General features: G+C 38.8%; 1 protein-coding gene across 1 annotated transcript in view; it reads left to right on the plus strand.

The window, feature by feature from the left end:
- The window catches only part of HAGHL (hydroxyacylglutathione hydrolase like), a 34,240-nt gene extending 14,848 nt beyond the window's left edge, over positions 1-19,392 (plus strand). Inside the window, exons 6-9 of the mRNA XM_053695243.1 lie at positions 6,901-7,004; positions 8,881-8,982; positions 15,567-15,646; positions 16,927-19,392. Of these exons, the coding sequence (XP_053551218.1) occupies positions 6,901-7,004; positions 8,881-8,982; positions 15,567-15,646; positions 16,927-17,092 (452 nt within the window). The 3' untranslated portion in view covers positions 17,093-19,392. The remainder of the gene's footprint in view (positions 1-6,900; positions 7,005-8,880; positions 8,983-15,566; positions 15,647-16,926) is intronic.
- The last annotated feature ends 5,681 nt before the right edge of the window (positions 19,393-25,073 follow it).

Genomic DNA, 25,073 nt, shown 5'->3' on the forward strand with positions numbered 1-25,073 from the left:
AGCTTTGGTAGAACTGTTATCACGCAGTAAGGATCCAACAGTGGTTTCTGAGACAGGATCAGATTGAGACATCTCGCAAATGTAAGAGAAAAAACAACATATAAAGCAAAATTATCAATTTCTTTATATGGCAGTTTCAGGAATGGGAAAAAAATGCAAACAGCATAGCCCTCTGAGCATAGAAACAGGCAAGAGGCATATAGGAAGTGGGTTTAATACTGATTGTGACTAAAACTGCTGTTGAAGCAGATTGGTCACAAGAAAAAAGAATGCTTCTATGCACTGTTTTAATAATTATTTCTATATTTCATTTGAATTACTGTGACTTGATCGTCTTGAAAGATATTGTACGTTAAAATTTAACTTTTATTGTTTATTGGTTTAAAAAGACAGCTTTAGTGGATGATAATACTGCCCTAAAGATTTAAAAACACACTCACTGTGCTACATGAAAAAACAGCATGTTATATTTGTGCTGCAAAGGTAGAACTAGTAATGCTGAGAGCAGTAATATTTAAGCTGTGAATATACACAAAGCTCTTATAGAGACCTATAGTCTTGTGTTCCTTATTTCTTACTATAGTTTCTATATTATTTAAGTCATATATATGACATAGATTCTATATATTGTAAGAAATATATTTACTTTGTGTTGTTGCCCTTTTGGGCCTAGCAATTAGAACTGCTTATGTATGTTGGTGCTACTAGTGTAAGCACAGGCTGAGGTGGCAGCCAGCACTAGATAAATATACTAATCTAGGTACTTGAAGTTGTTTGTTGTATTACCTAGTGGTAGCAATTGGGTACTCAAACAGTTATCTGAAGATTAAACGTTTTATTTAAAGGCTGTCTCCTTAATAAAATGTCATACGTTATACTATAGCTTCTTTCAGTTATATAACGTTATATTTCTAGGATACTGCCTAAGGAGTAATCTTAGCCTTGCAGTGTGTGCTGTGTATTTTATACAAAGAGCCAGTGTATGCAAACACCTCTGCTGTACCGTGCTACTAATTAAGTTGCTTCTGTGTAGTATCAAAGTAAGATTTCCTTATATTGTGGTTTCATGCAAATTGTATTCTTATCGTCTGAAGCACTGTGTTGCTTGGTATGTTATGCTTATGATTGAACAACTGGTTCTTAGAAGCGTTGCTAGTTAGCCACTAATAGTAGCCAGAGAAAGGCTATCACCTGAGGCTATAAACAATTACTCTGCATAGACCTTCGTAACTTATTGTTTGCTAAGTACCAAGTACCTATTCAGTATTCTATTATATATCCTGAATGTGCTATGTTTGGCAAGGAGAACAGTGCCCTATATAAGACAACACCGCCCCCCAAAAAGATAGCCGTAATAAACGTTAGCACCTTCAATAGTACAATTAGTTCTACGTTTTCAGATTATAAATTTTTTTAAGTATTATTGGTTTTTTCTAACATGCTGTTATATTAAAGTATAAGGCAACTAGTGAGGCCAGTTAAAAATAGAGGAGACCCCTGACGCGGCGTTTCACTAACGCTTCCTCAGAGGGATTTATATTTATAATCTGAAAACGTAGAACTAATTGTACTATTGAAGGTGCTAACGTTTATTACGGCTATCTTTTTGGGGGGCGGTGTTGTCTTATATAGGGCACTGTTCTCCTTGCCAAACATAGCACATTCAGGATATATAATAGAATACTGAATAGGTACTTGGTACTTAGCAAACAATAAGTTACGAAGGTCTATGCAGAGTAATTGTTTATAGCCTCAGGTGATAGCCTTTCTCTGGCTACTATTAGTGGCTAACTAGCAACGCTTCTAAGAACCAGTTGTTCAATCATAAGCATAACATACCAAGCAACACAGTGCTTCAGACGATAAGAATACAATTTGCATGAAACCACAATATAAGGAAATCTTACTTTGATACTACACAGAAGCAACTTAATTAGTAGCACGGTACAGCAGAGGTGTTTGCATACACTGGCTCTTTGTATAAAATACACAGCACACACTGCAAGGCTAAGATTACTCCTTAGGCAGTATCCTAGAAATATAACGTTATATAACTGAAAGAAGCTATAGTATAACGTATGACATTTTATTAAGGAGACAGCCTTTAAATAAAACGTTTAATCTTCAGATAACTGTTTGAGTACCCAATTGCTACCACTAGGTAATACAACAAACAACTTCAAGTACCTAGATTAGTATATTTATCTAGTGCTGGCTGCCACCTCAGCCTGTGCTTACACTAGTAGCACCAACATACATAAGCAGTTCTAATTGCTAGGCCCAAAAGGGCAACAACACAAAGTAAATATATTTCTTACAATATATAGAATCTATGTCATATATATGACTTAAATAATATAGAAACTATAGTAAGAAATAAGGAACACAAGACTATAGGTCTCTATAAGAGCTTTGTGTATATTCACAGCTTAAATATTACTGCTCTCAGCATTACTAGTTCTACCTTTGCAGCACAAATATAACATGCTGTTTTTTCATGTAGCACAGTGAGTGTGTTTTTAAATCTTTAGGGCAGTATTATCATCCACTAAAGCTGTCTTTTTAAACCAATAAACAATAAAAGTTAAATTTTAACGTACAATATCTTTCAAGACGATCAAGTCACAGTAATTCAAATGAAATATAGAAATAATTATTAAAACAGTGCATAGAAGCATTCTTTTTTCTTGTGACCAATCTGCTTCAACAGCAGTTTTAGTCACAATCAGTATTAAATTGTATTCCTATGCTTACGCACTGCTCCTATAGTGTTTAACAAGATTTATTAATAAATATAACAGATAATATTACAAAACACTATAAGAGAAACTACTAATTACCATTAAAACAAAAAGGTTCTATAACTCCTTTTTTTTGCTTGTAATATAGGAAGTGGGGTTTAAATAATTAAATTATTTGTCGCCACGTATGACGCACAATGCAAAATGAAATGTTGCACTAACAACATTCGGAAATGATGCAACTCGCGTCATGGCAGACACAACCTTGCAAGGAAACCCAGCATCAACTAAGACGCCGGAAATGACAAATTTGCGTCACCGAAAAAAAAAAATTCTCGCGCCAAGAATGATGCAATAAACATCAGCATTTTGCGACTTCGCAAGCCTAATTTTGACCGCGAAAATTAATGAAAAAGCAGTCAATTTGAAGACAGACTATACCCCAGGTAAGAAAAAAAATAACTTCCTAAATATGTTTCCCAATTTTGAAACTGATAGTCTGCAAAAGAAAATATACATAAACCTGACTCATGGCAAATATAAATACAATACATATATTTAAAACTTTATATTAATACATAAAGTGCCAAACCATAGCTAAGAGTGTCTTAAGTAAAGAAAAACATACTTACCGAAAGACACCCATCCACATATAGCCAAACCAGTACTGAAAAAGTAACAGTAGAGGTAATGGAATATGAGAGTATATCGTCGATCTGAAAAGGGAGGTAGGAGATGAATAACAGAGAACCTTTGAAAAGATTTCCAGTGAGGAAAACCATAGAATCAATAGGTGATACTCCCTTTACATCCCTCTGACAAAAACTGTACTCTGAGAGGAAACGGGCTTCAAAATGCTGAGAATGCTGAGAAGCGCATATCACAGAAGAAAATCAAGCACAAACTTACTTCACCACCTCCATAGGAGGCAAAGTTTGTAAAAACTGAATTGTGGGTGTGGTGAGGGGTGTATTTATAGGCATTTTGAGGTTTGGGAAACTTTGCCCCTCCTGGTAGGATTGTATATCTCATACGTCACTAGCTCATGGACTCTTGCAAATTACATGAAAGAAAGAAAAGCTTAGTAACCAACCCTGGTTTTCTATGTAGGGGTAGCATAAATGTTTGGAAGGTAAGCAAGGACTACCTCACCGTCTTCCAACTGCTAAAAGCCACCATTACTCTTACTAAAGAGGATTACATTGACACAGCATTGCCCCAATCCTTGCTTGCAGGGAAAAGTACCCATTAAAGGATTAATATCTTCAGACATCATCTTCGCACATCCATCCTGATGTTTAACGCAAAGAATGACTGGGGGTTTATGGGAAGTGGGAGTGATACTTAACAGCTTTGCTGGGGTGTTCTTTGCCTCCTCCTGGTGGCCAGGAGTTGAATTCCCACTAGTAATTGAATGGATTTGTGGACTCTCCATGCCATTAGAAAGAAAACTGGTTTCCAGTTAATGTGTTTCCAATGAGTTGTTCTAATAGCTGAAGAGTATAAAATGTATTGGAAATTTAGTTTGTTTTTTTTGTATATAAAATAGCTGGGGGGTTTTTAATTGAAGTCTCAATCCATTGTTCCCAAGAACATGCCCATATAAATATAATATAAACAATTTTATACACCCCAGCATGTAAAACATATCACTGGGAAATCATTAAAGTGTCACCATTTTTGAACCTAGGTTTTTTATTTTATTTATCTCTCTATTCTGCTGAGGACAGTAAGGGACATATAAAAGAGAGTGCAAACAAAGCTGCGTGTGTAAAGTAATTGTCCAACAGGGTTTCCACACAGATTTTATTGCACACTCTCTTTTATTGCTTGTTTTATACATGTTCCCAATTATCCTCAGCAGAAGATAGATAAATAGAAAACCTAGGTTCAAACATGGCTGCGCCAATTAATTTATAGAAACTAAAGTACTTTATTGATACTAAACATTTTACATTTAAATTGTCAATATTTAAACAACTAAAATAATTGTAAAAATACATTATTCTAAGCCTACTTTTTAAAAATACATTATTATCTAGCATATATTTACTGTTTAATATCTTTTAAAGGGGCATAAAGATTTTTCTTTCACAATTCAGGTAGAGCATAGAATTTTAAACAACTTTACAATTTTACTTCTATTATCAAATTTGCTTCATTCTTTTGGTGTCCTTTGTTGAAGAAACAGCAGTGCACTACTGGGAGCTAACTGACTACTTCGGCTAAGCCAGTGATAAGAGGCATATATCTGCAACCATCAATCATAGTAGTGCATTGCTGCTCATAAGCCTACAGAGGTATAATTTTCAACAAATGATAGCAAGAGAACAAAGCAAATTTAGATGATAGACGTAAATTATAAAGTCCTGATTCAGATAGAGAACACCATTTTAAACAACATGCGACATGATTAAGGGTTAACACCTGAAACGTCCTCTATGGTTGTCAATGTCTATGAAGCTGAATGAGAGATTATGCGCTGCTGCAATACTTTCTTCGCTTACTGTGAGTGAAGTCGGGGCAGTGCCTGGTTTAACTTTACAAACTGGGATATTTGCTGCAGGAGGGACAGCAGAGCAAAGTGCCCAACCAGTGACAATCTCCTAATACGCAATATGGTTAGGAGCTCTGGGTGTCTCATAATTGACAGTGGTTTTGCTTTTTTTTATTTCTGAAAATGTTTAAAGGGAAGGCCTACTCAGGTTTTTTTTTCTACCTTGTGTATCAGACCAACTGTTAAAAACATTAAAGGGATATGAACCACAAAAAAAGAGCATAACATTTTAAGAAAGTTTCCAATTCCCTTCTTTAATCAAATTTGCTTTGTGAGAATGATATTCTTTATTAAAAAGATACCTAGGTAGGCATCTGGAGCACTAAATGTCAGGAAATAGTGCTGCCCTCTAGTGCTTTAGCAAATAGATAACATTCTTGCAAAACTGCTGCCAAATAGTGCTCCAGACTCAGTTTAACAAAAGATACAAAGAGAACAAAGAAAATGAGATAATAGAAGTAAATTAGAAAGTTGTTTAAAATCGCATGCTCTGTATAAATCAAGAAATATGTCAGGTTTCATGTTCCTTTAAAGGGACATTAAACACTTTGCATTTACGTAAAGATTGTGCTTTGTCCCATGTTCCCTAGATAGGACCAACGGCGAAATCTGTAACCTAGGCTTCCTTCAAAATACTGCAAATAAGCTAATCCAGCATTTGCTTTTTGCCTCATAGGGAGCATAGGAGAAGCAAAAGCTTTTAAACCCCTTCCCGCCGTTAGACGTTCCATGCCGTCCTAGCTGCGCTGGGGTTTAGCGCCGTTACGACGGCATGGAGTGTCCTAGCTGTTTGGCTGTCCTGAAGCCATAGCTGCTTCCTAAATGGGATCGCAGGCTGTAGGGCGTGTCTAGCGTCATAGGCATTCCCCCCACCCGATCCCATCATTGAAATCACGCAAACGCATGAACGATTACGTGATTTAAATTTTTGTTCCGGCAGGAAGGGGTTAGTGTCGTTTTTTATTTTTTATATGGAAAAAAGTTTAAAGGGACACTGAACCCAATTTTTTTCTTTCGTGATTTAGATAGAGCAGGCAATTTTAAGCAACTTTCTATTTAACTCCTATTATCAATTTTTTTTTCGTTCTCTTGCTATCTTTATTTGAAAAAGGCATCTAAACTTTTTTTGGGGGTTCAGACCTCTGGACAGCAGTTTTTGATTGGTGATGAATTTATCCACCAATCAGCAAGGACAACCTAGGTTGTTCACCAAAAATTGGCTGATATCTAAACTTACATTCTTGCATTTCAAATAAAGATACTAAGAGAATGAAGAAAAATTGATAATAGGAGTAAATTAGAAAGTTGCTTAAAATGTCATGCTCTATCTGAATCACAAAAGAAAAAATTTGGGTTCGGTGTCCCTTTAAGCAAATGCTGACAGGAATTGCAGCTGATACATTGGTATATATTGCTAATGGCTGACAAGGACAGTGCCTACAGAAATAAAATGGTTTATTTAGCATTAGAACATCCATAAAAAACACAAATTGTATTTTTTTTAAATAAACAACAAATAAAATCCTTTCCATTTAGTATTAGATCATTGCCTGCTGACTTGTTTATACCTCAGTATCTGGGTTTTATCATTTCTATACACAGGCGACACCTTGTTCATTGGAGGCTGTGGGAGATTCTTTGAAGGGACGGCTGACCAGATGTATAAGAACCTATTAGAAACAATCGCATCTCTCCCAAAGGAGTCTGTATGTCAAGGCAAATGCTGTTTATATAGACAATTCCTAGACTTTAAATACTTTCTCACACTAATACAATTGGTGCAAAAGAATTTAAAGGGGTATGAAACAGTCTGTTTAATTGTTATAATAAAAACACTAAGCAGTGACTTATACTAAAAGGGACAGTATACTGTAAAATTATTTTTCCATTAGCTTGTTTTATGCTTTTAAACCACAACCTTTTAAAATAGACATGAATACACATTTTTTTCTTTCATGATTCGGATAGAGAAAACAATTAAAAAAAAAAAAAAAAAAAAGTTTCTAATTAACTTCTATTATCAAAATTGCTTTTGTTCTCTTGTCTTTGTTTAACGTTCTATGCAATATTTTAATCATGAAATGAACAAATGTATTGTATTCACAACAAAACCATGGCAACATTTCAGGAATAATTCTTTAAAGGAACAGTAGACACTAGTATAAAGAATAATATGCACAGATACTGATATACAAATCCAGTATAAAATTGTTTAAAAACTTACTTAGAAGCTTCCAGTATTAGCTCTGTTAAAAAGGTAGCTGGAACACCCACTGTAAGTGGGAAATATCAGACACTCCCCCTTACTTTGCATATGAAAAGACCCTTTACACAAACAGAAACAAGCTGGACTAGGTATATGTCGGTATTCCCCTAAAACTTTGGGGCTTTATTAGCTGTCAGAGCAATGTTATTTAAAAATAAGCAAAACTATACATTTAAAAAAAACAACTTTATGGGCTATATAAATAGATCATCTACAAAACATTTATGCAAAGAAAGAATGAGTGTATAATGTCCCTTTAATCATACAGTATATAATTCACCTTTACCAGCATTCCTATATACCAGAAGATGGCACCAAAAATCAAAGAATAAAAATATAAACCCCTAATATTTCTTTTAAAACATTTTTACTGCGCCATACCAAAACCCAAATGAAAAAAGTACCTCTTTTATACCAGCGCCACCTTCTGGTAAAAGGAATGCTGACAAGGGTGAATTGTATACTGCATGATTAGGGAAACAATCCCGAAATGTTTCTGTAATTTTGTTGTGAATTTGTGGATACAACAAATGTATCCAATTCAGGGGCGTTTTACGGCCTAGGCCAACAAGGCCCGTGGCTAGGGCGGCAGATTTGGGAGGGCGGCAGATTTGGGAGAGCGGCAGATTTGGGAGAGCGGCAAGCACCATTCACCAAAGGCTTGCTTGATTATCCCAGGCGCGAAATTGAAAGGAGTGGACTGAAGAAACTGAGACTGAGACGAATATTCAAGGTAAAAGTCCCCCACTGACACCAATGCTTTTTATTGTTTTCTCATTCTCTCAAACAAATTAGTGGCTGCAGCAAGTCGGTTAGTTTATGTCTACTATGCAAAATCACCATGCCAATTAAGCGTTTATTCAAGTACCGTATGTACTTCAATAAATGCTTCATTTTAACTTTATATCATTTCTTCTTCCCTTTGCTAGAGGCGGGACCGGGAGCCACTCATTTTTTTCTTATGGTGCTGCGGCTTACAGTTTAATTACAGAGTACACTGACTGATCTAAGACCGGCTCTATTTCTCGCGCTGTGCCGATTGGCATGGTGATTTTGCATAGTAGACATAAACTAACCGACTTGCTGCAGCCACTAATTTGTTTGAGAGACTGAGAAAACAATAAAAAGCATTGGTGTCAGTGGGGGACTTTTACCTTGAATATTTTCACTTAGCGCCCCCCCCCCCCCTTTTTTTGTGATTAGGTCACAGTTGTTAATTGCATTTGTATTTGTTCTATATGTGGGATCTTGGCAGTGATTCTTTGTATGCTGGGCTGACTGTTGTACATTAACAGAAATGTATTGCCTCTTTATAGAAAGTTTTTTGTGGACACGAACACACAGTGAGGAACCTAAAGTTTGCATTAAAAGTAGAACCAGATAATGAAGATGTGAAGAAGAAACTTGCCTGGGCAAAGGTGAGTCAGCTGGCTGGTTCAATATTTACATACCTTAAAGGGATATGAAACCCAAATTTTTTCTTTCATGATTCAGATAGAGCATGACATTTTAAACAACTTTCTAATTTACTTCTATTATCAATTCTTTGTTCTCTTGGTATCTTTATTTGAAAAGTAGGAATGTAAGCTTAGGAGCCGGACCATTTTTGGTTCAGCACCTGGGTAGCGCTTGCTGATTGGTGGCTAAATGATTGGGTTTCATATCCTTTTAAAGGACACACCTAATTGCAACATTTTCTGCAGTATTCCATTATATTAACGTATCAGCATCTTTTTACTTTATTAAAGATTTGCAAAGAATAAAGTGATTGTTTTGGGACTAGTGCATAAAAAGGAAATTTATGCTTACCCGATAAATTTATTTCTTTTACGATATGACGAGTCCACGGATTTCATCCTTACTTGTGGGATATCGCCTCCTGGTCAGCAGGAAGTGGCAAAGAGCTCCACAGCAGAGCTGCATATATAGCCCCTCCCCCTCCAGTCATTCGACCGAAGTTAGGAAGAGAAAGGAAAAGGCCAAGGAGCAGAGGTGACTGAAGTTTTAAAAATCAAAATCAAAACCTGTCTTTCTAAAAATAACAGGGTGGGCCGTGGACTCGTCATATCGTAAAAGAAATAAATTTATCAGGTAAGCATAAATTTCCTTTTCTTTTACAAGATATGACGAGTCCACGGATTTCATCCTTACTTGTGGGATACAATACCAAAGCAATAGGACACGGATGAAAGGGAGGGACAAGACAGGGACCTAAACTGAAGGCACCACTGCTTGAAGAACCTTTCTCCCAAAAACAGCCTCAGAAGAAGCAAATGTATTAAATTTGGAAAAAGTATGAAGAGACGACCAAGTAGCAGCCTTGCAAATCTGTTCAACAGAAGCATCATTTTTAAATGCCCATGAGGAAGCCACAGCCCTAGTAGAATGAGCCGTAATTCGTTCAGGAGGTTGCTGTCCAGCAGTCTCATATGCCAAACGGATGATACTCTTCAGCCAAAAAGAAAGAGAGGTAGCCGTAGCTTTCTGACCACTACGTTTCCCAGCAAAAACCACAAACAAAGAAGATGTTTGACGAAAATCCTTAGTCGCCTGCAAATAAAATTTTAAGGCACGAACTACATCCCAAGTTATGTATCAGACGCTCCTTCTTAGAAGAAGGATTAGGACATAATGAAGGAACCACAATCTCCTGATTAATATTCTTGTTAGAAACAACCTTAGGAAGAAAACCTAGTTTGGTACGTAACACCACCTTATCAGCATGGAAAATAAGATAAGGTGGATCACATTGTAAAGCCGAAAGCTCCGAAACTCTGCGAGCGGAAGAAATAGCAACCAAAAATAAAACTTTCCAAGATAATAACTTAATATCTATGGAATGCATGGGTTCAAACGGAACCCCTTGAAGAACCTTAAGAACTAAATTCAAACTCCACGGAGGAGCAATAGGTCTAAACACAGGTCTGATTCTAGTTAGAGCCTGACAAAAAGACTGAACATCTGGAACGTCTGCCAGACGTTTGTGTAGCAAAATTGATAAAGCAGAAATCTGTCCCTTTAAGGAACTTGCTGACAACCCTTTCTCCAAACCTTCTTGGAGAAAAGCCAAAATTCTTGGAATTCTAACTCTACTCCATGAGTAGTTCTTGGATTCACACCAATAAAGATATTTACGCCATATCTTATGGTAAATCTTTCTAGTAACATGCTTACGTGCCTGAATCAAGGTATCAATGACCGAATTAGAGAACCCTCACTTAGATAAAATCAAGCGTTCAATCTCCAAGCAGTCAGCTGCAGAGAAACTAAGTTCGGATGAAGGAAGGGTCCCTGAATGAGAAGGTCCTGCCTCAATAGAAGTTTCCACGGAGGCAGAGAGGACATGTCCACCAGATCGGCATACCAAGTCCTGCGAAGCCACGCAGGAGCGATGAGAATCACTGATGCCCTCTCCTGTTTGATCCGAGCAATCACCCGGGAAAGAAGAGCAAACGGCGGGAACACATAGGCTAGGTTGAACGACCAAGGCACTACCAAGGCATCTATCAGTTCGGCCTGAGGGTCCCTGGACCTGGATCCGTACCTTGGAAGCTTGGCATTGCGTTGAGATGCCATCAGATCCAATTCCGGTCTGCCCCACCGGAGAATCAGGGTAGCAAAGACCTCTGGATGAAACGTCTGTCTGCTAAAAAAATCCGCTTCCCAGTTGTCCACTCCTGGGATGTAGATTGCTGACAGATAGCAAGAGTGAGGCTCCGCCCACCGAAGTATCTTGGATACTTCTGTCATCGCCAAGGAACTCCTTGTTCCTCCCTGATAGTTGATATAAGCCACAGTCGTGATGTTGTCCGACTGAAATCAGATGAACTTGGCCGAGGCCAATTGAGGCCAAGCTTGAAGTGCATTGAATATTGCTCTCAATTCCAGAATATTTATGGGAAGTAGAGATTCTGCTCAAGTCCACACTCCCTGAGTCTTAAGGGAATTCCAGACTGCTCCCCATCCAAGGAGGCTGGCATCCGTTGTCACTATCACCCATGAAGGTCTGCGGAAGCACGTCCCTTGGGACAGGTGATCCGGCGACAACCACCAAAGAAGAGAGTCTCTTGTCTCCTAACAAATTTGCATAATCTCCATTCCACTGTCTGAGCATGCTCAGTTGTAGAGGTCTGAGATGAAACCGCGCAAACGGAATGATGTCCATTGCCGCTACCATCAATCCGATTACCTCCATGCACTGAGCCACTGATGGCCGAGGAGCGGCCTGAACAGTTCGGCATGTCTCTATAGAATCTTTAACATTCTGACTTCCATCAAAAAGATTTTCATGGATACGGAATCTATTAGAGTTCCCAGAAAAGGAACCTTTGTCTGTGGAACTAGGGAACTCTTCTCTAGATTCACCTTCCACCCATGAGTCCTTAGAAAAGACAGAACCATGTTGGTATGGGACTCTGTCAGTTGAAAAGAGGACGCCTGGATTAGAATATCGTCTAGATAAGGCGCCACTGCAATGCCCCGCGGTCTGAGAACCGCTAGCAAAGACCCTAGAACTTTCGTGAAGATCCTGGGAGCCATGGCCAGCCCGAAGGGAAGAGCCACAAACTGAAAATGTTTGTCCAAGAAGGCAAACCTTAGAAACCGGTGATGATCTCTGTGGATAGGAATGTGTAGATATGCATCCTTTAAGTCCACGGTAGTCATATATTGACCCTCCTGGATCAATGGAAGAATTGTCCGAATTGTTTCCATCTTGAAGGATGGGACTCTGAGAAATTTGTTTAGACTCTTGAGATCTAAAATGGGTCTGAACGTTCCCTCCTTTTTGGGAACCACGAAAAGATTTGAGTAAAACCCCTGTCCCTGTTCCTGTATTGGAATGGGACAAATTACTCCCATAGTAGAGAGGTCTTTTACACAACGTAAGAACGCCTCTCTTTTTATCTGGTCTACAGACAATCGTGAAAGAAGAAACCTTCCCCTTGGAAAGGAATTTCTGAACTCCAGTTGGTACCCCTGGGACACGATTTCTAGTGTCCAGGGATCCTGAACATCTCTTATCCAAGCCTGGACAAAGAAAGAAAGTCTGCCCCCTACTAGGTCCAGTCCCGGGGGCCGTCCCTTCATGCTGTCTTGAGAGCAGCAGTGGGCTTTTTGGGTTGTTTACTTTTGTTCCAAGCCTGATTGGGTCTCCAGACGGGTTTGGGCTGAGCGAAGCTCCCTTCCTGTTTAGCGGAAGAGGAGGAAGAGACACCCTTGAAATTTCGAAAGGAACGAAAATTACTCTGTCTCCTTTGTTTGGACGTCTTGTCCTGAGGAAGGAGATGACCCTTACCTCCCGTAATGTCAGAGATAATCTCTTTCAATTCAGGCCCAAATAAAGTCCTTCCTTTGAAAGGGATAGCTAGAGGATACATCCGCAGACCAGGATTTCAACCATAGGGCTCTGCGTGCTACAATGGCCAAACCTGCATTCTTAGCCGCCAACTTGGTAATCTGAAAAGCGGCGTCTGTAACAAAGGAATTGGCTAGTTTAAGGGCCTTGATTCTATCCACTATTTCCTCCAAAGGAGTCTCAGTTTTAAGAGACTCTTCTAGGGCATCAAACCAAAAGGCAGCCGCAGTTGTAACTGGTACAATGCAGGCCGTTGGTTGCAACAGAAACCGTTGGTGAACAAACAGCTTTTTTAGAAGACCCTCCAACTTCTTATCCATAGGGTCCTTGAAAGCACAACTGTCCTCAATAGGAATAGTTGTACGCATTAGCTAGAGTAGAAATAGCTCCCTCCACCTTAGGAATAGTTTGCCAGACATCCCTAATGGTGTCAGGTAAAGGGTACATTTTCTTAAATATAGGGGAAGGAGAGAAAGGAATACCTGGCCTTTCCCATTCCTTGTTAATAATTTCCAAAATTCGTTTGGGAATTGGAAAAACATCAGCGTAAGTAGGAACTTTCAAATATCTGTCCATCTTACACAATTTTTCTGGAGGGACTACAAAAGAGTCACAGTCGTCCAGAGTTAACAAAACCTCCCGCAATAACAGGCGAAGGTGTTCAAGCTTAAATCTTTAGGACATCACGTCCGAATCTGTTTTAGGTAATGCACTACCTGAGTCAGACAGTTCTCCTTCTGATAAAATCTCCCTACCCCCCCGCTTCAGAGTCCTGGGAGGGAAGATCGGAGATCGCCATCAAGGAGTCAGAAGTCGCCTGAACTACCTGGGTCTCTATTCTACTACGTTTACCCTGTAGTACTGGTAACTTAGATAACACCTCTGTAAGGGTTGAGGACATAACTGTAGCCATATCCTGCAGAGTGAATGATGCAGACACTGACGAAGAACATGGCGTCGCTTGTGTGGGCGTTATGGGCTGAGATGCTTGGGATTGAGTTTTATCCTGGACCTCATCATCCTGAGTACAATCATTATTATCATCAGATAAGAAAATGTGTTCATTACACTGTAATGCCCTAGTAATATATGAGGGACAAAGTGTAACAGGGGGTTCCACAATGGCATGTAAACACTATGTTCATCCATCATAACAATGTGAAAAAAAAATGAGTACCCACAGAAATCTATTGTAAAAATAAATATATTGAGTACTGTGTCTTTAAGACGCAAATCACATATATGTCCGTCTTTTTTACTTTTTTAAAATAACATAATCCGAATTCCTTTGCAAAGGAGAAGTTTCTAATAAAAAACCTTCCCTTCTTACACCGTGAATTATAACTTTGTAATCATCCACAATTATAAGGCATAAACTGTTCTTAGTAATAAACACTTTGTCAACCTCGCCGCAGCTCTGCTGCGGCTCCTACCTGCACCTGTGACCGGACAATGAAAATCACATACATATCCGAAAGAACAGGCTAGAAAGCTCAGACGATCGAGTTATTACCAACTGAACTGCGCTATGAAAGCGTGCAAAATCTAGCTCCGCCCCTCGTGGGCGTAACGCAATATGCTCTATGCAAATAAGTAACGTCCGCCATTAACCGGAGAAAATAGTATTCGTATACACTCCGGAATAAACATATCACAAAAAGAACGTACAGACAACTGTAAAATCTTGTGTCAAAAACATTGAGTACCGTCCAGCTCCATAACAATGGCCCCACACACAACTCCCTAGCACTTTCAAGGCACACACGCCTGAATGTCTAGAAAGTATATACACAATAGTCACCAATTTCTCCCATTTAATTAAACTTATTCAGAGAACTTGGTACCTTATGTCATGTTGTATATGTATACCAGCGCTTCTAGTTAAAAAATCACTAGAGTGTCTGGTTCTGAGTTGCACTTACATACCAATCCCCAGCATAGGAAAAATACAGTCCATCTGCGATATTCTTTCCCCAGAATAAAAGAACTGCACTTACTTTATGCCGAGTTTTCAAAGTGTCAAGAGGTGCTCCATATCCTCCTGAGGTCCTATGAAACAGAAAAAGTCTTAGTTAAGATTGTTTAAGACTTTGTACATCACGCAGCACAATTCTGGGAGGCACAGTGGAGACAAAAATCCACCAGTTCCCACAGTCTAAAAAGACTACTTGAGGCTGCTCTGTAATAAAATAGTACACTTTGGGAGCATTTAAAAACAAAAAACTCTTGATTGAAAAATCTAAACTAAACACCTCACTTTACCTCTTCCTATCACTAACACAGGCAAAGAGAATGACTAGAGGGGGAGGGACTATATATGCAGCTCTGCTGTGGAGCTCTTTGCCACTTCCTGCTGACCAGGAGGCAATATCCCACAAGTAAGGATGAAATCCGTGGACTCGTCATATCTCGTAAAAGAAATAAAAATGCTCCAGTTCGTTAGGCTGAAGCATATACTTACTGAAAAAGCAACACTTGTGTCCTTTAAAGGGACTTGAAACTTGATTTTTTTTCTTTTGTGTTCATTGTCCCTTTTTATAATGATATCAGGAACTTTAGCTCTATCCCAAGTGGCTGCATATAGGCATGTTATGTTTTTTATCCTAAGGTCAGCACCATCTAAATCTGTCATTTTCTTTTTCACAGGATCGAGATGACGATGACATTCCTACAGTCCCCTCCAGCCTTGAAGAGGAGTTTCTTTATAACCCATTCATGAGAGTCAAGTGAGTATCAATGTGCACCTTTGGCCCTGCATGATGGGCAATCTATTGTATAAAGACCAGTTTATCTATACAATATGTAGTTACTTGTAATGTTCCATAAGATTTTATTAGGTACAATCCTACTGAAAATAAATAGCTGGAAGGTTTGCCACACTTATTTTATTGGCCAATTCCTGTTATATAATTAAAGAGACAAAAATTGTATCTGGTTTAACCTTTTTTTTAAAATAAATAAATATATATGCTTACCTGTCAGCAGTTGGTAAGTATACAGTGTGCATGCAACATACCTGCGCATGCACACGCAGCACCAATAAAATGTTAGTCTTTCATAACACGGTGGGGCTGTGCAGCATATTATTGACTTTCACATCCCTTTAATGGGACAGTACATACCTTGACGTTTTTATTTAAAGGGATATGAAGTCCAAAATGTTTCTTTCGTGGTACAGATAAAGCATGTGATATTTAACAACTTTCTAACTTACTTCTATTAATTTTGTTTGCTTCTTTTCATATCATTTGTAGAAAAGCAGGAACATATGCTTAGGAGCCGGCCCCTTTCTGGAGAACTATATGGCAGTAGTTTTGCAAGAATGTTATCCATTTGCTAGAGCACTAGATGGTAGCACTATTGCCTGCCATATAGTGCTCGAGATGCCTGCCTAATATTATGAAAACTAAGCAAATTTGATAATTGAAGTCAATTGGAAACTTTTTTTTAAATGGTATGTGCTGTCTAAATCACAAAATATTTGTTTGGGTTTCATATCCCTTTAAAATCTTTAGTTATGTGTAGTAGAATAAGTTTGCAATATATTTTCCTTATTTTGTCTCCTTTTCCTGTAATTTAAGTCTGAAGTTGTTGGTATTTCAAGTCCTGAAACCTGAAAGAGCACTTAGCAGGCATTACAAGCCTAACCATGTCACATATCTGTATATCATTTGCAGTTTCTTATTATTTATGTGGAAGCCAAACAATGGAGATTTTGTTATTACAATGACGACAGGCGGTAGAATTTGACCATTAAAAAAAAAAACAGTAGCAGCATGGAAGGTGTTAATATGTTCAAATAACATTACAGCTCTGCTGATCTGTTAATCTAGTTTAAGACTCCAGAACAATGTTGTAATTACAGGTTGTGTACTGCCCCTTTTAAGCTAATTAGTAAGGTTAGTATGTTATTATTTTCCAATAAAGTTGGCAACTGTTACTGGTGGAAGATACAAGAGTCTGTGATGTGGTCATGTTATGTGATTTGTTTCTATATAAATTATAGGGAAGAATCTGTCAAGAAATTCACCGGTAAAACTGACCCTGTGGATGTCATGAGGGCTTTGCGGAAAGAGAAGGACGAGTTTAAAAAGCCAAAGGAACTACCAATCCCAGCAATCCTTGCTTTCCAACTGAGTCTGCTTAAGGAGCCCTTTCCGCCAAAAAAATAATACAAAAACTCTAGGAACTTTCATCCAAAACAAATTCACATTTTGTTAATTCAGATATTAATTTTAGAGGTTTGCTCTTTCATATGGGCGGCTGTTTTGCAGCATTGTGCTACTTTTTTGTTACACCAAGCTGGCATCAAGATTATGCTCTAAAAAGCAGGAAGTACAAAGAGCATGCATAAATCATGACCTTTTTAAATAATCATTCTGAACCCTACAAATCTTATGAGCTATGCTGAAGCATGCATAGCGTACGTTTTATCATCCTCCATCGTGACAGTGGGATAAATTAACTAACAGCCTTTCCAAAATTTCCAGTCTCGTCAACTTCTATTGTAACGATCCTTTTGTTAAATGTCATCCAACTTTACATTATTTGTTAAATGTTCTCTGTAGAAAGATTTGTGAGATTGAATAGGCTGGCCTGACAGTATTGGATCTACCCCACTACCTGTTTGTTCCAACTGATAGACTGGAGAAAGTGAAAATTAGCGAAGGTGGATCTATTAACTAGCTACAACACAAAAGGTTTATAGAGCTCTTATATTTAATAAAATGTATGTATTACAAAAAAAATAAAAAATTGACATCCCTTTAACGGGACATGAAACCCAAATATTTCCTTTCACAGTTCAGATACAGCATACCATTTTAAACTTAAATTTACTTGTTTTATCTATTAGTTCTATTATCAAATTTGCGTCATATTTCTAGTATACTTTGTTGAAAGAACAGCAATGCACTGCTGTCAACAAACAGAACACATTGGTGAGCCAATGAAAAGAAGCATATGTTTGCAGCCACCAATCAGCAGCTAGCTGACAGTAGTGCATTACCGCTCCTAAGCATACCTTGGTATGCTTTTAAACAAATGATACTAAAAAAACAAAGCAAATTAGATAATAGAAGTTATCTGTAGGGTTGTTTAAAATTGCATGCTCAGTTTATATCATTAAAGTTTAATATTGGCTTCACTATCCCATCTGTATAAAATAGAACACAAATATTAGAAACACGAAATAATTTCCCAGTTTTTCTGAAGCTTCTGGCAGACTGCATGTAACAATACAATTACGTAATTATTTTAGTAGGACATATAACTCAAATAACAGGTGGAGCTGTTGGCCCCAATATAAGGCCAGATTACAAATCCCACGCAAGCAAAAAGGGGTTTATTGTGTCCGTTTGCGCTGGTCGGGTGTAGCTCTCATATTACAAGTTGTAAGTAAACGCGATTGCGTAAGCGCAATAAAAGTTAGAATTATACAATGATTTTATGAATGTTATTCTTATCTGAGACCAAATAGCTCCATTGGTAATTTGAGTTGTATCTCCCTTACAGGTGCTATAGAATTAATATGTTCACTAATGTTCCTGTTGGATATAAATACAGCATTTTACCAAAACTACATTTTTAGTTTTAAAATGACATAAGTTATAATAAAGTTTAATAATCATATGTTTAACCCCTGCGCCTTTTCTAATCAGGATATGGCTGATGATTGGAAGCTACCTGAGTATGTCACTCCCGATTGGCTCACAGATATTGTCCTACTTAGGAGTGCCAATGCACTGTGGCTCTTACAAGCAACTTTAACTATGTGTATAAACCATTTGCAGAGCTAAGCACATAGTTATAAATTAATACAGGTGGCCCTCGTTTTACAACGGTTCAATTTACACCGTTTCAGAATAACAACCTTTTTTTCCCAGTCATGTGACTGCTATTGAAAAGCATTGAGAAACAGTGCATTTATTAAAATAGCCAGTAGGTGGAGCTGTCCGCTTGTGTTGCAGCAAAGCCAAGCAAGCTGAAATTAATCAGTTTAACCAGACCTGAGCTATTGAGCAGATTTCAAAAGGAACAAGATCTTCCTGTCTATAAATCAGTCCAGATTGGAATGCATAGAAAGAACTGTTTGCAGAAAAATGCAAGTGAAGTCTGTGTTGTGTGATTATTTTATTAGGTTTATAATGCTCTTTAGCAAATGTTTTTGTTCATTTAACTTAGTTTAATTATATATTCTGTGTTGTGTGATTATTTTATTAGGTTTATAATGCTGTCTAGCATTTAAAGTCTTCATTTCAAAGCTTCAAAAATAATGTATTAGGTGTTACTTATGACAATTTTGAGAGGGGCCTGGAGCCTATCTCCCTCACTTCCCATTGACTTACATTATAAACTGGGTTTCAATATACAACGGTTTCGATTTACAACCATTCCTTCTGGAACCTAACCCCAGCGTAAACTGAGGGCTACCTGTATTTGCTTAATAATAAAATATTCTACTAAATTGTAATTTTCCATGTTTTTTTTTCCTTTTAAAGCAAAACTATTTTTGACTTTTAAGGGAAACACTTGTATGAAACCTGCATTCCAAGATTATAATTTTTTTATAAAGAATATGAATTCTTTGTTGGACCAGCCTAATATTTATAGGATATGAAACCCAACATTTTTTTTCCATGATCCAGATAGAGCAGGTGATTTTAAACAACTTTCTAATTTACTTCTATTATCTAATGCTTCTTTGTTCTCTTGGTATCTTTTGTTTAAAAAAAGCAGGGATGTAAACTTAGGAGCCAGCCCATTTCTGGAGCACTATATGGCAGTGGATTTGAGAGAATGGTATCCATTTGCAATAGCACTAGAGGGCAGCACTATTTCCTGCCATGTAGTGCTCCTACCTAGGTATCTTTTCAACAAAGAGTATCATGGGAACAAAGCAAATTGATAATTGAAGTAAATTGGAAACTCTTTTAAAATTGCATATTCTGTCTAAATCACAAATGAAAACAATTTGGGTTTCGTATTCCTTAAAGTGAAAGTCCATTTTGATGAATAAGTGCCCGGTTTTTAACAAACCTATTATAAACAAGGGCACTTTAATTCATCAAAATTGACATTTCACTGTTTTCTTCAAAAACTTACCTTTTAATCCTGGCAGCCGCTCCAGCGATTCCCCCGGCCGTCAGAAGCCTCTGCAGACGTCAGAAATGACGAATCAGGCTTCCTCCAATCACAGCTTCCCCCCGGGGGAATCTTGGCCTGATGCAACACTGTGATTGGAGGAAGCCAGATTCGTCATTTTAGACCCGCGAAGACGGCTTGCGACAGGCGGAGGAAGTGCTGGAGCGGCTGCCAGGATTAAAAGGTAAGTTTTTGAAGAAAACAGTGAAATGTCAATTTTGACAAATTAAAGTGCCCTTGTTTTTATTAGGTTTATTAAAAACCGGGCACTAATTCATCAAAATGGACCTTCACTTTAAACCTCCAAAACAATAGCCACACAGCCCATAAACCATCCATATTGTTTACTCTGTAAGAAGCCTAATTAATGCATGAAATTTGTCTGCACTTGTAACGTATACTACTGATGCAACACTGATATTTTATAATCTCAATGTACATTGCAGAATGATATTAATAAATAATGTAAATAATAAAATATACATTTTTGAGACACTTAAAGGGACAGTCATTTGTTATTTTTTTTTTTTTTTCAGGATTCAGATAGCGCATACAATTGTAAACAACTTTTCAATTTACTTAGTTTTCTTGGTATCTTTTGTTGAAGGAGCAGCAATGCACTACTGGTAGCTTGCTGAACACATCGATGAGCCAATGACCAATTGCTGAAATGCATAGGTCTCATGGAATGTGTTTTACATATGATATTTTATTATGTTAAAATAATTATTGGTGTGTGTATATATACTGTATATATGTGTGCGTGTGTATATGTATATGTGTGTGTATATATATATGTGTGTGTGTATGTGTGTATATGTACTGTATATATGTGTGCATGTGTGTGTGTATATATACTGTATATATGTGTGCGTGTATGTATATATATATATAAATATATGTGTATATATATATATATATATATATATGTGTGTGTGTATGTGTATATATATATATGTGTGTGTATATATATATGTGTGTGTGTGTGTGTATATGTACTGTATATATGTGTGCATGTGTGTGTGTATGTGTGTGTATATATATATATAAATGAATGAAAAAATTGTCAGTTAAAATTACATTATAATAACTAAAGAGCAAAAGCTTTAAAAACCACCCCTCAAGGGTAATGGTGCAGACCCTAAAAAAGACTTTATCAAAAACAGCAATAGAAAGAGAGAAGGTATATGAGCTTTTTTACCTCTTTTACCTTTAGGGAATTCAGCACTCTTTTAGAAACAATCAAACATTCATGTGACACAGATAGCTCAAATGTATAGGGAGAGCTACCACACAAAATAAGTAAACGTGCCTAAAGTAGAAACAGTCCACATATATAAACATGAGCAGATCTTCGTGCACAAGAAAAAACAGAATTTATGCTTACCTGATAAATTACTTTCTCCAACGGTGTGTCCGGTCCACGGTGTCATCCATTACTTGTGGGATATTCTCCTCCCCCACAGGGAAAGGCAAGGAGAGCACACAGCAAGAGCTGTCCATATAGTCCCTCCCAGGCTCCGCCCCCCCAGTCATTCGACCGACGGTTAGGAGAAAAAAAGGAGAAACTATAGGGTGCCGTGGTGACTGTAGTGTATAGAGAAATAAATTCTTCAAACCTGATTAAAAAACCAGGGAGGGCCGTGGACCGGACACACCGTTGGAGAAAGTAATTTATCAGGTAAGCATAAATTCTGTTTTCTCCAACATTGGTGTGTCCGGTCCACGGTGTCATCCATTACTTGTGGGAACCAATACCAAAGCTTTAGGACACGGATGAAGGGAGGGAGCAAATCAGGTTACCTAAACAGAAGGCACCACGGCTTGCAAAACCTCTCTCCCAAAAATAGCCTCCGAAGAAGCAAAAGTATCAAATTTGTAGAATTTGGACAAAGTGTGCAGAGAAGACCAGGTCGCTGCCTTACATATCTGATCAACAGAAGCCTCGTTCTTGAAGGCCCATGTGGAAGCCACAGCCCTAGTAGAGTGAGCTGTGATTCGTTCAGGAGGCTGCCGTCCGGCAGTCTCGTAAGCCAATCGTATGATGCTTTTCAGCCAAAAGGAAAGAGAGGTAGCAGTAGCTTTTTTGACCTCTCCTCTTGCCAGAATAAACGACAAACAGAGAAGACGTTTGTCTGAAATCCTTTGTTGTTTCTAAATAGAACTTTAAAGCACGGACTACATCTAAATTGTGAAACAAGCGTTCCTTCTTTGAAACTGGATTCGGACACAAGGAAGGCACAACTATTTCCTGGTTAATATTCTTGTTGGAAACAACCTTTGGAAGGAAACCAGGTTTAGTACGCAAAACAACCTTATCTGAATGGAACACCAGATAGGGCGGATTACACTGCAGAGCAGATAATTCAGAAACTCTTCTAGCAGAAGAAATAGCAACCAAAAACAGAACTTTCCAAGATAACAACTTGATATCTATGGAATGTAAGGGTTCAAACGGAACCCCTTGAAGAACTGAAAGAACCAAATTTAGACTCCAGGGAGGAGTCAAGGGTCTGTAAACAGGCTTGATCCTGACCAAAAGCTTGAACATCTGGCACAGCTGCCAGTCGTTTGTGTAACAAGACAGATAAAGCAGAAATCTGTCCTTTTAGAGAACTCGCTGATAATCCCTTATCCAAACCTTCTTGGAGAAAGGAAAGGATCCTAGGAATTTTAATCTTACTCCATGAGAATCCCTTGGATTCACACCAACAGATATATCTTTTCCATATTTTATGGTAATCTTTCTAGTCACAGGTTTTCTGGCTTGTACCAGAGTATCTATCACAGAATCCGAAAACCCACGCTTAGACAAAATCAAGCGTTCAATTTCCAAGCAGTCAGCTGGAGAGAAACTAAATTTGGATGTTCGAATGGACCTTGTACTAGAAGATCCTGTCTCAAAGATAGCTTCCATGGTGGAGCCGATGACATATTCACCAGGTCTGCATACCAAGTCCTGCGTGGCCATGCAGGAGCTATCAAAATCACGAGGCCTTCTCCTGTTTGATCCTGGCTACCAGCCTGGGAATGAGAGGGAACGGAGGAAACGCATAAGCTAGGTTGAAAGTCCAAGGCGCCACTAATGCATCCACTAGAGTCGCCTTGGGATCCCTGGATCTGGACCCGTAGCAAGGAACCTTGAAGTTCTGACGAGACGCCATCAGATCCATGTCTGGAATGCCCCATAATTGGGTCTACTGGGCAAACACCTCCGGGTGGAGTTCCCACTCCCCCGGATGAAAGGTCTGACGACTCAGATAATCCGCCTCCCAGTTTTCCACTCCTGGGATGTGGATCGCAGACAGGTGGCAGGAGTGATCCTCCGCCCATTTGATGATCTTGGTCACCTCTCTCATCGCCAGGGAACTCCTTGTTCCCCCCTGATGGTTGAAGTAAGCAACAGTCATCATGTTGTCTGATTGGAATCTTATGAATCTGGCCTTTGCTAGTTGAGGCCAAGCCCGGAGAGCATTGAATATCGCTCTCAGTTCCAGAATGTTTATCGGTAGAAGAGACTCTTCCCGAGACCATAGACCCTGAGCTTTCAGGGAATCCCAGACCGCGCCCCAGGCTAATAGACTGGCGTCGGTCGTGACAATGACCCACTCTGGTCTGCGGAAGCTCATTCCCTGGGACAGGTGATCCTGGTCAGCCACCAACGGAGTGAGTCTCTGGTCTTCTGATCTACTTGAATCACTGGAGACAAGTCTGTATAGTCCCCATTCCACTGTTTGAGCATGCACAGTTGTAATGGTCTTAGATGAATTCGCGCAAATGGAACTATGTCCAGTGCTGCAACCATCAACCCTACTACTTCCATGCACTGAGCTATGGAAGGCCGTAGAAACAGAGTGAAGAACTTGAAAAGCGTTTAGAAGCTTTGACTCTCTGACATCTGTCAGGAAAATCTTCATTTCTAAAGAATCTATTATTGTTCCCAAGAAAGGGACTCTTGTTGACGGAGACGGGGAACTTTTTTCTATGTTCACCTACCACCCGTGAGATCTGAGAAAGGCTAGAACAATGTCTGTGTGAGCCTTTGTCTTTGAAAGAGACGACGCCTGAATTAGGATGTCGTCCAAGTAAGATGCCACTGCAAAGCCCCTGGGTCTTAGAACCGCTAGAAGGGACCCAAGCACCTTTGTGAAAATCCTTGGAGCAGTGGCTAGTCCGAATGGGAGAGCCACAATAGGTAATGTTTGTCCAGAAAGGCGAACCTTAGGAACTGATGATGATCTTTGTGGATAGGAATATGCAGATACGCATCCTTTAGATCCACAGTAGTCATAAATTGACCCTCCTGGATTGTAGGTAAAATCGTTCGAATAGTTTCCATTTTGAACGATGGCACTCTGAGAAATTTGTTTAGAATTTTTAAATCCAGAATTGGTCTGAAAGTTCCCTCTTTTTTTGGGAACTACAAACAGATTTGAGTAAAACCCCTGACCTTGTTCCACAGTTGGAACTGGGTGTATCACTCCCATCTTTAACAGGTCTTCTACACAATGTAAGAATGCCTGTCTCTTAACTTGGTTTGAAGATAAGTGAGACATGTGGAACCTTCCCCTTGGGGGTAGTTCCTTGAATTCTTGAAGATAACCCTGAGAGACTATTTCTAGTGCCCAGGGATCCTGAACATCTCTTGCCCAAGCCTGAGCAAAGAGAGAGAGAGAGTCTGCCCCCTACTAGATCCGGTTCCGGATCGGGGGCTACCTCTTCATGCTGTCTTGGTAGCAGCAGCAGGCTTCTTGGCCTGTTTACCCTTGTTCCAGCCTTGCATTGATTTCCAAGCTGGTTTAGTCTGGGAAGCGTTACCCTCTTGTCTAGAGGCTGCCGATTTGGAAGCCGGTCCGTTCCTGAAATTACGAAAGGAACGAAAATTGGACTTATTCTTAGCCAGAGCGCTCTGCGCGCCACAATTGTAAACCCTGATTTTTTTGCCGCTAACCTCGCTAACTGCAAAGCGGCGTCTAAAATAAAGGAATTAGCTAACTTAAGTGCGTAAAT

The sequence above is a fragment of the Bombina bombina genome, chromosome 11, assembly GCF_027579735.1.
Source record: "Bombina bombina isolate aBomBom1 chromosome 11, aBomBom1.pri, whole genome shotgun sequence".
In the NCBI taxonomy this organism is placed as follows: domain Eukaryota; kingdom Metazoa; phylum Chordata; class Amphibia; order Anura; family Bombinatoridae; genus Bombina; species Bombina bombina.